Source organism: Ctenopharyngodon idella, chromosome 1 (genome assembly GCF_019924925.1).
Source record: "Ctenopharyngodon idella isolate HZGC_01 chromosome 1, HZGC01, whole genome shotgun sequence".
Classification (NCBI taxonomy): Eukaryota; Metazoa; Chordata; class Actinopteri; order Cypriniformes; family Xenocyprididae; genus Ctenopharyngodon; species Ctenopharyngodon idella.
The window spans coordinates 17,333,960-17,347,198 of NC_067220.1; the positions used below are offsets into that span (position 1 = coordinate 17,333,960).

Below are 13,239 nucleotides of genomic sequence, written 5' to 3' on the forward strand. Positions count from 1 at the left end.
CCAGCCCTCCTGACTTTCCGATACTGCATGACGTTTGAAGCTTCAAACGTCATCAATCACGTGGTATTGTCATTTCGATACCTCTATGTTCGATACAAGCAGTGTGTGATACAATAGTGCTTTGAAAACTGCGTCGGAGCATCGGAGCCCCGGTATCAAGCGTCCCATCACTAGCTGGCTCTTACCTCAGAGGCTCCTGTTCATGTGGCAGAATGTGTGTGTATAGAAGCCATCTATCCAGCAGAGGGCGGTATTGTAGCGCAATAGCCAAGCGCAAGGGCTTCGCGGTAGTGTAGTTCCACCAATCCCGTAGAGATAGAGGTGTAGCATGAGCACACTTCCTGGATGCGGAGTAACCGCTTTGTCGTCGGAATTTTATTCATTATAAGCTGTCAATTACAGGACATTCTCCGATATTTGGTAAGGATCTACTGTATTGTTTCCCAACATTAATGTTGTAGGCGTTGTGTTTTTGTCAATCTTTACTTGTTACCCGTTTACACGCACAAAAGCAGACAAAGAAATGCCATGCATACGGACGGATAATTGTATTATTATTATTACACATATTAAATAGACTCACTGCATTACATTAAAATCGTGGATTTACTTGTGCATTAGAGTAGTTAATTTAATAGACAATCATTCTTTGCCGTGATTTATTATTTCTCAAATGTATTTTTGTTTTTTATGCATTAGCAGGGCAAGCGACACTTGACCTTCTTTACAATGTCTGTGTCTTAAAACCTCCACACCTTGATCGCGTAATTTGGCGCTTTGTGAACCTGCACGTTTGTAACACTCAAAACACGCTGTCTAGGAAGACAGCTCGCTAGGTTTTGACACACAGCCATTATGTTAATGTATTTGACCTTGCTTCCTAGCTGATTTGCAGACGCTGCATTTTGCATGTATAAATTGTTAATAAAGTACACCGTCCCACGCCTTATTTCTATTTTTTTCTTTTTTTTTTTTCTTTGCAGCTTCCCATTGGCTGGTCGTGCGAGTCAACAAACAACAAAGAAATTACATCCGGCATGAGAGTGCAGTGGTCTTTCTGCTGAGAGCCCGTTATAACGCGTTTTACGCCTCCAGTTACGCTTATAACAGCTTTTCCTGGTGAAGAAGAAACCTTTTTTTATCTTTAAGAGTGATCGTTAAACGTTTGGAGATGAACGGAGACTGCGTGGACGCGCGGCGCGGGGATACAACAGTGTAAGGTTATCTTGACTACTGTTTCTATGCAGCTTTCAGAAGTGATTGACAGTTCAAAAACAGTATTGAATTCCCTAACACTTGCTTTTTTGGTTGCTATAGTGTTTAAATATATAGACTGATTTGTTTTTGCTTGTTTATTTTAGCATTTAGGCCTAATTACGTGAAGGGATGTATTTAATGTTTATTATTAATTTATTATTATTATGTTTAATCCATTAATTTCCATGAACATTATGGTTACTGCTGAATAAATATAATATAAATCTGTGCCAGTTTGCCTTGTCTCATTTAATATTTATTACATTTATATTAACTGCAGTAAACTTTAATCTAATTTATGCATGCATGTAATCTGTTTGTCCAGTGCTGGTACTGATGGGGCATCTGGACTGCAGCCCATGCAGGTGGATGCTAAGCCTCAGTCACATGTCTTCAGATACAGCCTAAACTACCCCAACATTGGGCACTGCATCATCATCAACAACAAAAACTTTGATCGCACGACAGGTAACACTTGTTTTGTGTTGTTGAAGGTGTCGGTCGTCTTGTTTTTATGAAAGTTGTCAATTTGAATGCTCATCAAACTCATAGTTGAAATGCATTTACCTTTTCATCTTTGTTCCTTATGAACGGATTGGCGAACAAATTTAGTTCTTTATTTTTTATATTAAAGTTATGACTGATGATACAGAATATGTAAGTGTAATCCTTACAAGAACCCCAAATGAATATCTGTCTTACATACTTTCATACTTTTTGTTGCTGTCAGGCATAAACCTCGTACCTCCAAAAACACTACTTTTCAGGAAAAGGAAAAAAAGACCATATTTTTTACACAATTAAACACTGCTGTCAAAGTTGATATTGTGGCTTTATATGTGGTCAAACACTTGCACATGTCATATTTTTAACATTTTACCAGAATCAAGCTCAAATGGAGTTAGGAGCAACATCGCTTTTGTTTTCATCAACTTACAGGTTATAAAGTTAACTTTAGCTATGCTATACTTACTCAAAGTCACAGAACCAGTTCTTTATTTACCCTTGCATTGCAAGCAAGCAGAGAGGGTCCAAACTGTGTGCAGCAATGAAATCACAATAGAGTGGTTCAAAAGTAAAAACTCCATTCATTTTCTCCATAAGGAAATTGATTTTGAACGATAACTACTGTGAGCTACAAGGTTGTTAATCCATGGTATTTGCTTTTGCTGAACCCGTCAACCATCAACAGTGGAATTCCTGGTGAAAAATACATTACCCATGATGCTGTACAGAAAATTACCCACTAATCAGTGTCAAAAAAAAAAAAATGCTCCAAAATAACTCTTTAGCTCTGCCTACCCCCATGAAGCACTGCGAATGACGTAATTGAGTCGCTCTCAAAATACCAAAATATGTGTGTGTGTGTGTGTGTATATATATATATAAAATGGATATTTTGCAATAAACTTAAAATATATTGTTTTTATACATATAATAAACATTTGTAAATGAGTAGTTTTATATTTCTCTGTGATTTTTAATTTAATTATGCTATTCGCAATGATTCATGGGATTGTAGTTCTTTCCCCCCACTAAAACCAGTAAGTCATTGTCAGTCTTGTCTTTTTATCTTTTTGTCCGATTTTCAAGAACTTTTGCTTCAAAGTTTGTAGTGTTGTGATTCACCTTGTAGATGGTTGGCTTGGTTCATGGCTTATGTAAGCAATAAGCCTACCTTATTGCTTTTATAAAACGGTTACCACACAATACAAATATTAAAGCCAAAAATATGTATCAGTGCAACTTTCATGAAGTAAACTTTCACTAAAAGCCTTTCTTCCGCCTGAAAAAATAGTCCCTGACCGTGAACAGCAACAGAAGTTACATCATTATGCCATTAGATGGCGGCAAAGACTGTCTTTATGAGTGTGTCAGTAGCAAAGACTTTTACATTGAAAAGACTGAATTGTTGTGAACACGGAACAAGACGCAACTGACAAATGCTTTGACTAGCGCTGTCAGTCACGGGAAAACCCCTTAACCAGTGGTGTAGTCTACGTGATACGCAGGTATACACCGTATACCCACTAGGAAAGGTCAAGGATTTCCACATACCTATCCAATAAATATATAACTATCCAATAAATCGCAATAAGCTTTGTGCTTTGTTGCTTTTGACATGAAACAACGTCTCATATTTTAAATTCTGCCCATTTTACTACGAAATAAATAAACATAAATATCGTTTTGGCGCTCTTTAATGTAGTGTGACCGATTGATGTAGCGCAGCTCAGTTCAAGAGAAGTGGCAGCCTGAAGCGCAGTGAACTGATCCTCTCCTGCTCTTTAATACCAGTTACAGCGCGAAATAAACATTAATGAACATCTGAAGGTATGTTGAAAGATACAGTACAACTTAGCGAAATCCGTATCATGTCTCGTGTAATCGCTCAATCAGCATTTCAACCGTGGAAAGATTAACAATGTCACGTGACGTCACATTTACCTCAGAACAAACATGTTCAGTGACCATAAACTCGTTAGTCAGCTAGAAAAATTAACTCTAGAGAGGCGCATTTAGCTAAATATATGCACCATATTAAATATTAATTATAATTTTTAATGTACTTCGGTAGCCTTTATAATGTTTGAATAAATACGTCAGATTCAAATTGACAGCCACCATTTAAATGTTTATATTTCAAAAAACAAATGGGAATAGAAATAATTTTAAAGTTAGTAGGCCTATTATAACTATTATTATTTTCTTAATATAAAAATTTCCTTATAAAATTTCATACAAATTTCCTTGTGTAATTTAAGTTTGTATACTAATCAATTCCTTTTAACCTTCAATATTACCGTAGTAGGTTACCAACTGATTCCCATGTATATTTTACAGCATTTGTTGAGATTTTTTTTTTTTTTTCTTGAGAAAATTTGCCATGTACTGTACCTGATATATCAAAATAACTGAGATCAAATTGCAAGCTTGTGAATCGAAATGCACAACTATTGCGACAGACTGGCAGGAAATGGTGCAAAACAGAAAACAAAGTCCAAACAGTGTGATATTGTGACATACTGATAAGCCTCATCTTTCCAATACTGTTAATAAAAGTTGCAACTTGGACTAAGGTGATGATACACGGGGCAACTTTTTGAGCAATGTTGCTTGGGCACTTTCCCATTAAGAATGGGCAACAAATTTCTATTGGGAAACTTTAGATCGAAATTTGTTGCCCATTCTCAATGGGAAAGTGTCTAAGCAACATTGCTCGGCAACATTGGTCAAAAAGTTGCCCCGTATATCATTACCTTTAAATGTGCATTGGAAATTGCCAGCTGATAAAACCTATGCTCCAGGGACCATATTCATATAACATCTAAGGCTAAATGAAGATCTAAACTGGCTGAGTTAGATGGTGATTGACAATAAACAGTAGAAAATCAGTCCAGTCTCTCCAGCTGTAAATGTCATTGGCTGTTAAAGTCTTGTGTTGCTTGTAATAAATTGACATGTTGATAACACACACATAAGCAGTCTTTCAGAATGCTCTCAATTACATGTAGATTAGATCAGCATTAGTAATAGCATTAGTGAGTGTGGTGCTTATGGGGTGTCGCTCTGGGACGGTTGAGTAAAGGCTGGGAGGGAAAAATCACAGTATACTCAGATGCTAAAAAAATGCTAAATCTGAATGCAGGTAATAAACTCGCTCAATCAATCTCTTTCTCACAATACTCTTATACATAATACAGTAAGCTTCAATGAACAATATCAACTGAGAACAAACAATTTACGTTGCTAAGAGTGGTTGCTAAGGGTGTTGTGTAGTGATACACAGATCCGTTGGGTGAAGCGTAGTCATAGCCGTGTTTTATCGTGAAGAAAACACAGCTATTGACCATTCAGAATCAAAAACTCTTTAACAAAGACTATTTTAAAATATATATAAATATATATAATATATATAAAAATATATTATAAAATCCCTATGGAAACAATGACTGAAAAAAATACTTCTGGAACCAGTGCAGCTCAAAAAGGGGGCATTGTTGCACTCTATAGAGGCGTGGTGGAGTCATGATGTTTTACTGACAGTTTGAGGAACCAATAAAGTTACAAGGTTTATTCACAAGCTCTTTTTAATACTTTCCATTGGTTAGATATTTGCAAAACCCACAGACAGACATAAAGGGTGACCAGTACAAATGATTTAATAACAAACAACAACAAAAAAAAAAGGATGAAAAATGGAGATACAAGGTTTCTGGCCAACAGTGGAATTATTGTGGCCATACTGCGATTCACTAATATCAATAATCAATATGTTATGAATATATTGTGCATCTCTAGTCTTAAACCTAGTCTTAAAAGTGATTATATTTTTATCTGCTTTATGGAATAGTGATGGTTACCTGTTCTTCACCTCCTACAGGCATGAACCAACGCAATGGCACTGATGTAGATGCAGGAAACGTAATGAATGTTTTTCGAAAGCTTGGATACACTGTGAAAGTTTACAATGACCAGACAGTAGCGCAGATTAATCAGGTTTTAACAGCAGGTACGGTGTTTTCATATTACACTCAGTCTGCATAAACCTTAAATTAATTCTTATATCCTGTCTCTGAACTCTGTTTAAATTTCACATTAATCAGCTGCCAATACCCAAATTTTATGTTATTCGATACTGTTTTTTTAAAAAACAATTTTAATTGTAACCAATTGTAACATGGCTGTTTGTTGTTCTCTCATAGTTGCCCATGACGACCACAGTCGCTGTGCTTCATTTGTTTGTGTGATGCTCAGTCATGGAGATGAGGGGGTGTTTTTTGGCACTGATGGTTCTGTGGAATTAAAGACCTTAACTAGCCTGTTCAGAGGAGACCGCTGCCCATCACTAGTGGGAAAGCCTAAACTTTTCTTCATACAGGTACATCCTGAATCTCTGCTGTCGTCTTGTGTGTGTTTTCTGGGTTGATGTTTATAATGAGCTGGCTCAGAGTTCTCGCATTCTATTCTTGGTTATCTAGGCTTGTAGAGGTACAGGCCTGGATCCTGGTGTGGAGACTGACAGCCATAACATCTCAGATGGTCCAGTGAGGATCCCTGTGGAGGCAGACTTCCTCTATGCATACTCTACAGTACCAGGTGCAGACACACAAAGCACACAGACATTTCCTCTGAGTATCAGATAAAACATTCACAAACATAATGTATGTACACTACCAAATCAGCATATTAGAATGATTTCTGAAGCATTATGTGACATTGAATGCTGTAGTAATAGCTGCTGAAAATAAGCTTTAAATCAGATGGCATGCAGTTTAACATATAAAACTTTTTTAAAATTGTAGTATTTGCACAATATTCCTTTTTTTCTGTATTTTTGTTAAATAAATGCAGTCTTGGTGATCTTATAAGACTTTTCTTGCCTACAGTTGCACATGCACAAAGAAAAGCTACTGATAGTATTTCTTATTATTTTTAAGGCTCTCGGTTAAAGGGTTAGTTCACCCAAAAATGAAAATTCTGTCATTAATTACTCACCCTCATGTCGTTCCACACCCATAAGACTTTCGTTCATCTTCAGAAAACAAATTAAGATATTTTTCATAAAATCCGATGGCTCAGTGAGGCCTGCATTGCCAGCAAGACAATTAACACTTTTAATGCCCAGAAAGATACTAAAGACATATTAAAAAAAACAGTTCATGTGACTATAGTGGTTCAACCTTAATATTATTAAGCGACGAGAATGCTTTTGTGCGTTAAAAAACCCCAAAATAATGACTTTATGACAACATCTAGTAGGGCTGTGTATTGCCAAGAATCTGGTAATACAATATGTATCACGATACAGGGGTTACGATACGATATATTGTGATATATTGCAATATTGTAAGAAAGGCGATATATTGCGATATTTCTTTCTTTTTTTTTTCTTTTTTTTTAGAAAGATCTAATTTTAGAAAAAAAGGTCATAAAGAACACAACCATATGCATAAAACCTGACAAGCAACTTTATTTTATTTAATCAATACAGTATCATTTGCATTTATATCACTAATCACTATTTTGTGCCATCTAAGTAAAGGGAAAATAGTAAAGTGACTGCAGGACTCTTTATGTTTTAAAGGTTCACAGTAGGCTATAGCAGTTTTTAATTTCTAAACTATTTAACAACAGAAAGTGCATAGTCCATTCCATGACTGAATGACTGTTTGTTTTATATTTAATGCTGTAAAGCTGTTTGCTTAAAGCAGTCCATTGTATAAAGTGCTATTTAAAGTACTGAACTGCAAAGCTGGTGCAACCATATCCACATAGCTATGATCAGATGCTTTCTTTCTGCTGCCACCGCTGTCAATGTTGTTGTGTGTTTATTTTGTTACTGAGAGGAAAACGTGCAGTACATATCACATATTCTATCAAAATGCTTCTCAGCAGCGCGGATGACGTCGGGATGTTAAGCGAGCTCTCAGATTCAATGCGTTTCCCGAGTATTTGGATTTTAACATGGCCTATTTTGCAAACAAAATGACTTCCTCAGTGGCTTCTTTATAGCTGAAGCCAAAATGAGTCCACTCTTCAGCTCTGTTTCCTTGTGAGCTGAGTTTGCTAATGCTAACACTAGCCACGCACGCACCTTCACCTTGCGCTTCTCCGGCTCCGCGTCAGTTTACATTCTGAGATAACACTGCCATCTAGCGGTTGGGTTTTATACAATCTGTGGTTTAAATCGAACACAAAGCCACGAATCTTGGATGTAAATAAATAAAAATATAAATATCGATACAGTGTTTTTGAGAATCGATACAGTATCGCCAAACATAATATCGCAATATTCACGTGTATCGATATTTCCTTACACCCCTAATATCTAGTGATGGGTGATTTCAAAACACTGCTTCATGAAGCTTTTCGAATCTTTTGTTTCAAATCAGTGGTTCGGATCGCCAAAGTCATGTGATTTCAATAAACAAGGCCACTGTCGGGCGTGACTTTGGCAGTTTGATACATGCTCCGAACCACTGATTCGAAACAAAAGATTTGTAAAGTTTCGAAGCTTCATGAAGCGGTGTTTGGAAATCGCCCATCACTAGATATTGTTGAATAAAGTCGTTATTTTGGGGTTTTTTTGGCGCACAAAAAGTATTCTTGTCACTTCATAAGGGTGAACCACTGTAGTCACATGGACTGTTTTAAATATGTCTTTAGTAGCTTTCTGGGCATCTGAAAGTGTTAACTGTCTTGCTGGCAATGCAGGCCTCACTGAGCCATCGGATTTTATGAAAAATATCTTAATTTGTGTTCTGAAGATGAATGAAGGTCTTATGGGTGTGGAACGACATGAGGGTGAATAATTAATGACAGAATTTTCATTTTTGGGTGAACTAACACTTTAATTAGAAATTTTAATATAATTAATTGTATGATATGCTGGTTAATCGAATCCCAAGTAGGCAAATATCAGTATTTACTGAGAAAAGCCTCTAAATGAAGAAAATCTGGAATGTTTCCTAATGGATTTCTTTCCTCTGTCAGGTTACTACTCCTGGAGAAACACTATGACCGGTTCATGGTTCATTCAGTCTCTCTGTGAAATGATGGCAAAGTATGGCAACGAACTAGAGCTCATGCAAATAATGACTAGGGTCAACCATAAAGTGGCACTCGACTTTGAGTCGACCTCCAACATGCCTGGCTTTGATGCTAAAAAACAAATTCCCTGCATTGTCTCAATGCTCACCAAAGAGATGTACTTCACTGGTTAAAGGTACAAGGGAACTTTTAGAGCTTCTCCAGCTTTTCTCTGTAAATGTCTCAGGTGTAGGATATAGATTTATGGGTTGAGCTTAAAAGTATAAGACACTCTTTTCACAGGGAAACTTTTCACAGGAAAACCTTTTTTAGATCCACTTATTTACCAGAAGCATTAGCTGGACATGCATAGTTTGGGATTTCCCTTTCTCGGGACTGTTATTATAAATGTATTTTTGGCATTTGATGTGTTGTTTATGAAAGTAGGTGCTCACTTTTTTTCCATTAGCATATACCATTATGCTAATTCACCTGGTTTTCTAATCAAAATATAATAATAATAATAATAATAATAATAAATAACAATCACTAGTGGCAAGTCATGTTGGGATAAACTTGATAAACTTTAATATGTTATTGCACTAGTTTGATGAAATGGGAATCATAGGTGGGTGTTAAATCAGTTAAAGCGGATAGTGAGATCCGAGATTCCTCTTAATCGAAGGGAAACCAGTGTGCCTATTTTAATGTGAAAAGCAAAGAAAAACAATTAGAACTATTCCAGGTACTTCTTACTGAACCATGTTAACAGATTTTGATAAAACTTCTGAAATGTCATGTGTACTTTTCCACGGAGACATAACTGCATTATAGACACACTTTGTTAAATCAGGTTAAGCTGTGGACAGTATCAGTGACATCTGGTCCTCTGTCACAGAAAAATGTGTACATTTTGGTCTAAAAGTTGAAGTCTGTGGGGCAAACAACTGTCAGTACCATCACTGTAAGTGCATAAATGTCATCACAATTTTTGTGGTAATGGTCAGCAACTACCATAGTGCTTCATTTGAATATAACCTGGAATGTTCTTTAATTAGTCCATTCAATATGATGCTGAACATAAGCACATGCATGTAGCATTAGCATCAGTCAACTGAAATAAACACTCATGTAGAATTCATGCATGCATTGTGTATGTGATGATTTTCTGATGTATGCGTGCATTAAGAAATACTTTTTATGTTTATTCTACAATCATGAATATTTGCTTTTTCTGTATGTAATTAAACAGCTCTGTAGTGCACTGGATGATTGGTCAATATGTGTTTCAAAATGATTCAGTATTGAGCAGGCATTTTAAAATGTTATTTTAATCAACTGATGGTTAGAAACTATAGCGATGTCTGTCCAAAGAGCAATCACATCTATGGTGGGTGTTTGTTGGCTCTTATTACCATTTTTAATATTTCTATAGGTTGCGAAAAACATGTTTTTCTGTTTCCAGTATCGACATAGTCGTGTGTAGGACACTGATTGCCAGTGAAACCAGTTTCTTGAATTACAAGAAGGGTGTTTGCATTTAGAAAGTTTGTTCAGGTGTATCAATCACCTTAAGCACAGGTAAGAGTAAGTGACAACGGAAATGTAAACTAAAGAAAAGGAGTTTCTCATCCATTCAACCATTTGCCTCATTGCCTTTTCAGTTTCATTCGTGAAAATAATTAGCCATTGGCCTTGGACTCTTAGTAGCAGGCCATAGAGTAGTCCTTAATGGTACACTTTATATTGAAATCATGGAATTATTATTTTTTTAAATATAAAATAGCACCAATGAAAGAAATATTGGGAAAACTTTTCAAACAGCAACTCTTTTTTTACCACAAAAGTATTGTTTGTCTTTTCAAAAGTAGAGTGTTAATATTTCATATTTTCTTTGAGTCCATATATAAAACAAATTTCAATCTGCAAAGCTTAATATTGCTCTTCTCACTGCGACAACAATGTACTAAAAACTGACGTTTTTCCTTTGCATTTTTTGCGTACTAATGACAACATTGTCAAAATGATCCCCGTTCACATGGATCTGCTTAAACGATATAAAAACGCTGTATTCATGGCAGGCCAGTAGTTGGCGATGTCACCTTGTAAAGAAAAACTATGAGCCTAATACGCATGCGCATGACATCACCGTTTTCACTAATTTTGCGTTTTTGTAATTTACACGAAGATAACAGTATTGTTATCTTTATAAAAACTTGCATTTTGAAACCTGTTTTCAAAAGATTGCATTTGCAGGGCCCCAAAACGCTGTGGTTGAGCAAATGAATGACCAAAACGCATAAAAAGTTTTCCATTTTAGTTGAAAACAGTGTTGTGTAAACAGCCCCTAAAATCATTCCCACTCTCTTGGCCTTTCTGTGAACAAGAAATGTAGTTGTGCTTTAGTAATTATATTAAAACGAATAGAACTAGTTATAGAATGAACAAACTCAAAAACTATTAAAAGTCAACGCCATCAATTTATTTCTGTCTTCAACACCCACTTGCTACAAATAAACCTTTGCACAATTTACATGAACCAGAATACATTAAAGATGTACAAACATAAATAGATAACCTATATACAAGCTTTAATCTCCAGGAGAGAGGCACATTTGAGATGGACGAGATTTCAAAGGGCTGTTAGTGGAATCTGAGTGTCAACAAGAACCAGTTTGTGATGTCATTCTACTGTCAATTTCAGTGGAACTCATTTATTCAGATATGGAAATATTAGTCTGTGTCAAACACACGGTTTATCATAAAAGCACTGTGACTTACAATAAAGACCATACATTTAAATAGTAAACATGGTTAAATATCCATTTACATAAGTTTATTGGAAAGCACTATATTTTTAAATAGGTTTTGATAAAAATATCTGCATGTGGTTTACAAATCAGACACCTGTCAGCTCTTTTTGCCATATGAGTATCAGCCTGTCATTTTGTTTTATATGATCTTGCGTGTGTTCTGGATCATGAAACTCAAGGCATTAACTGGTCTAAGGCATTGGGGTGGTTCACTTCCAGTTTTCTTGAATTTTCCAATGAATAGCAGGGCTCTTGAAATGTCTGGTATGTGCTTCGCTTCACCTCTTTTGAGAGACAGTGGCACCTCCAAGTGGTAGAAATTACAGAAGTACTTCAATTAAGCTTTAGTGAGCCAAAGAGTATCAACAGCTGCAATGGTCCTTCTCTCTCACCATGTGAGTGATGCAACAACATGTCAGAACTGGAGTACCTCCTTCATAACCGTCAACACATTGCAAGCATTCGTGTTTAAGGGTGTTCTAGTTCAGTCACTTTCAGTGTAGATGGGGTCTATTTGTCTCTTAGTTGTTCACATTTTGATTTTGGCATAGAGCTGGTCAATCTGCTCTCTGAAGTGGCTTCTCAGCTCGGTTCTCTTTGCTTTCAGTGTTGGTGTGAGGAGTCCATTCTGAACAGAGAACATTTCCATGTGTAGGGCAATGTCTCTCACCTACAAACACAGAGATTAGAGAAAATAATAATAATAATAATATATATATATATATATATATATATATATATATAATTCATTCATTCTACTACTACTAATACAATATTAATCTAATCTAAAATACACACACACACACACAATAATACTTAATAATAAATAATTATTATATTGTCCAACAGAGAGTTTAACATTATTTTAAGAATGTTTTAACTTCATTTTATTCTCCCAGACAACAAAATGGTTAATTTAAAAATTAGGTCAACACTACTTTTGCATAATGTAATGATGTTTATTAATGTTATTAATAAAATATTAAATATTAATAAATAGTATTTTTATGCTGTATAGGAGCAACAAGATTTCATTACAAATATTATTTAATAACAAATTAAATAATTAGCAGACAAATTAACCACATTATCCATTTTTAGAAATACATTTTGAAATAGGCTATGTAGAATAATTTCAAAATTTAAAAAAAAAGTGTTATTTTTAAGTTAACAGACCACCCCAAGGGGTTCATGGACCCTGGATGAAAATCCTTGCGCTAGTATTTTTACATTTTGACAATAAAAAAATAACTGATAAACTGTGTAAAAATGTGATTAATGGCAGTTGAAATTCACCTGTTCAAAAGACTTCAGTCCGGCTTCTTTCCCTAGCCGAATGATATCCTCTAGGATGGCATTTTTCAGTTCCTGTTTAAACAATATAAGGCGTCATTTCATCAAGGTTGGCACAGGCCATTTAAAGATTACAGCCTATTCAACATTTCAAGGCCTCAGTCTTCATACTTTCCATTTATATTGAATTTAATTTGTACGGACAAATTGTCTCTAATATATGTTTTAGATGATATGGATTGATAGCAAAACCACTGCTGTACAACAAATTGAAAATTGAAACATTGTCATCAACTATGAAACAGTTTGAATCCAAAGCTTTTAAATGTCTTTTTTCTGTCTA

The 13,239-nt window shown here is 35.5% G+C and overlaps 2 protein-coding genes across 4 annotated transcripts in view; one reads left to right on the forward strand and one right to left on the reverse strand.

Annotated features, from left to right (window-relative positions):
* Window positions 1-252: 252 nt before the first annotated feature.
* Window positions 253-10,054, forward strand: casp3a (caspase 3, apoptosis-related cysteine peptidase a). The gene is made up of 7 exons (XM_051903879.1): window positions 253-420; window positions 984-1,215; window positions 1,583-1,725; window positions 5,642-5,770; window positions 5,964-6,139; window positions 6,240-6,357; window positions 8,755-10,054. The coding sequence occupies exons 2-7, from the start codon at window positions 1,172-1,174 to the stop codon at window positions 8,982-8,984; spliced, it is 840 nt and encodes a 279-aa protein (XP_051759839.1). The 5' UTR covers window positions 253-420; window positions 984-1,171; the 3' UTR covers window positions 8,985-10,054.
* A 1,196-nt stretch (window positions 10,055-11,250) lies between these two features.
* acsl1a (acyl-CoA synthetase long chain family member 1a) overlaps window positions 11,251-13,239 on the reverse strand; it is a 37,512-nt gene continuing 35,523 nt past the window's right edge. For all 3 annotated transcript variants that reach the window (XM_051901829.1, XM_051901820.1, XM_051901810.1), the window contains exons 20-21: window positions 12,900-12,971; window positions 11,251-12,273 (exon numbers count right to left, since the gene is read on the reverse strand). In XM_051901829.1, the coding sequence (XP_051757789.1) occupies window positions 12,133-12,273; window positions 12,900-12,971 (213 nt within the window). In that variant the 3' untranslated portion in view covers window positions 11,251-12,132. The remainder of the gene's footprint in view (window positions 12,274-12,899; window positions 12,972-13,239) is intronic.

Excerpts from the sequence above, each read along its gene's own strand:
- casp3a (XM_051903879.1), top strand. The coding sequence starts at position 1,172 with ATGAACGGAGACTGCGTGGACGCGCGGCGCGGGGATACAACAGT. Across the intron at positions 5,771-5,963 it reads TAATCAGGTTTTAACAGCAG|TTGCCCATGACGACCACAGT; the intron begins GTACGGTGTTTT and ends GTTCTCTCATAG. Across the intron at positions 6,358-8,754 it reads TGCATACTCTACAGTACCAG|GTTACTACTCCTGGAGAAAC; the intron begins GTGCAGACACAC and ends TTCCTCTGTCAG.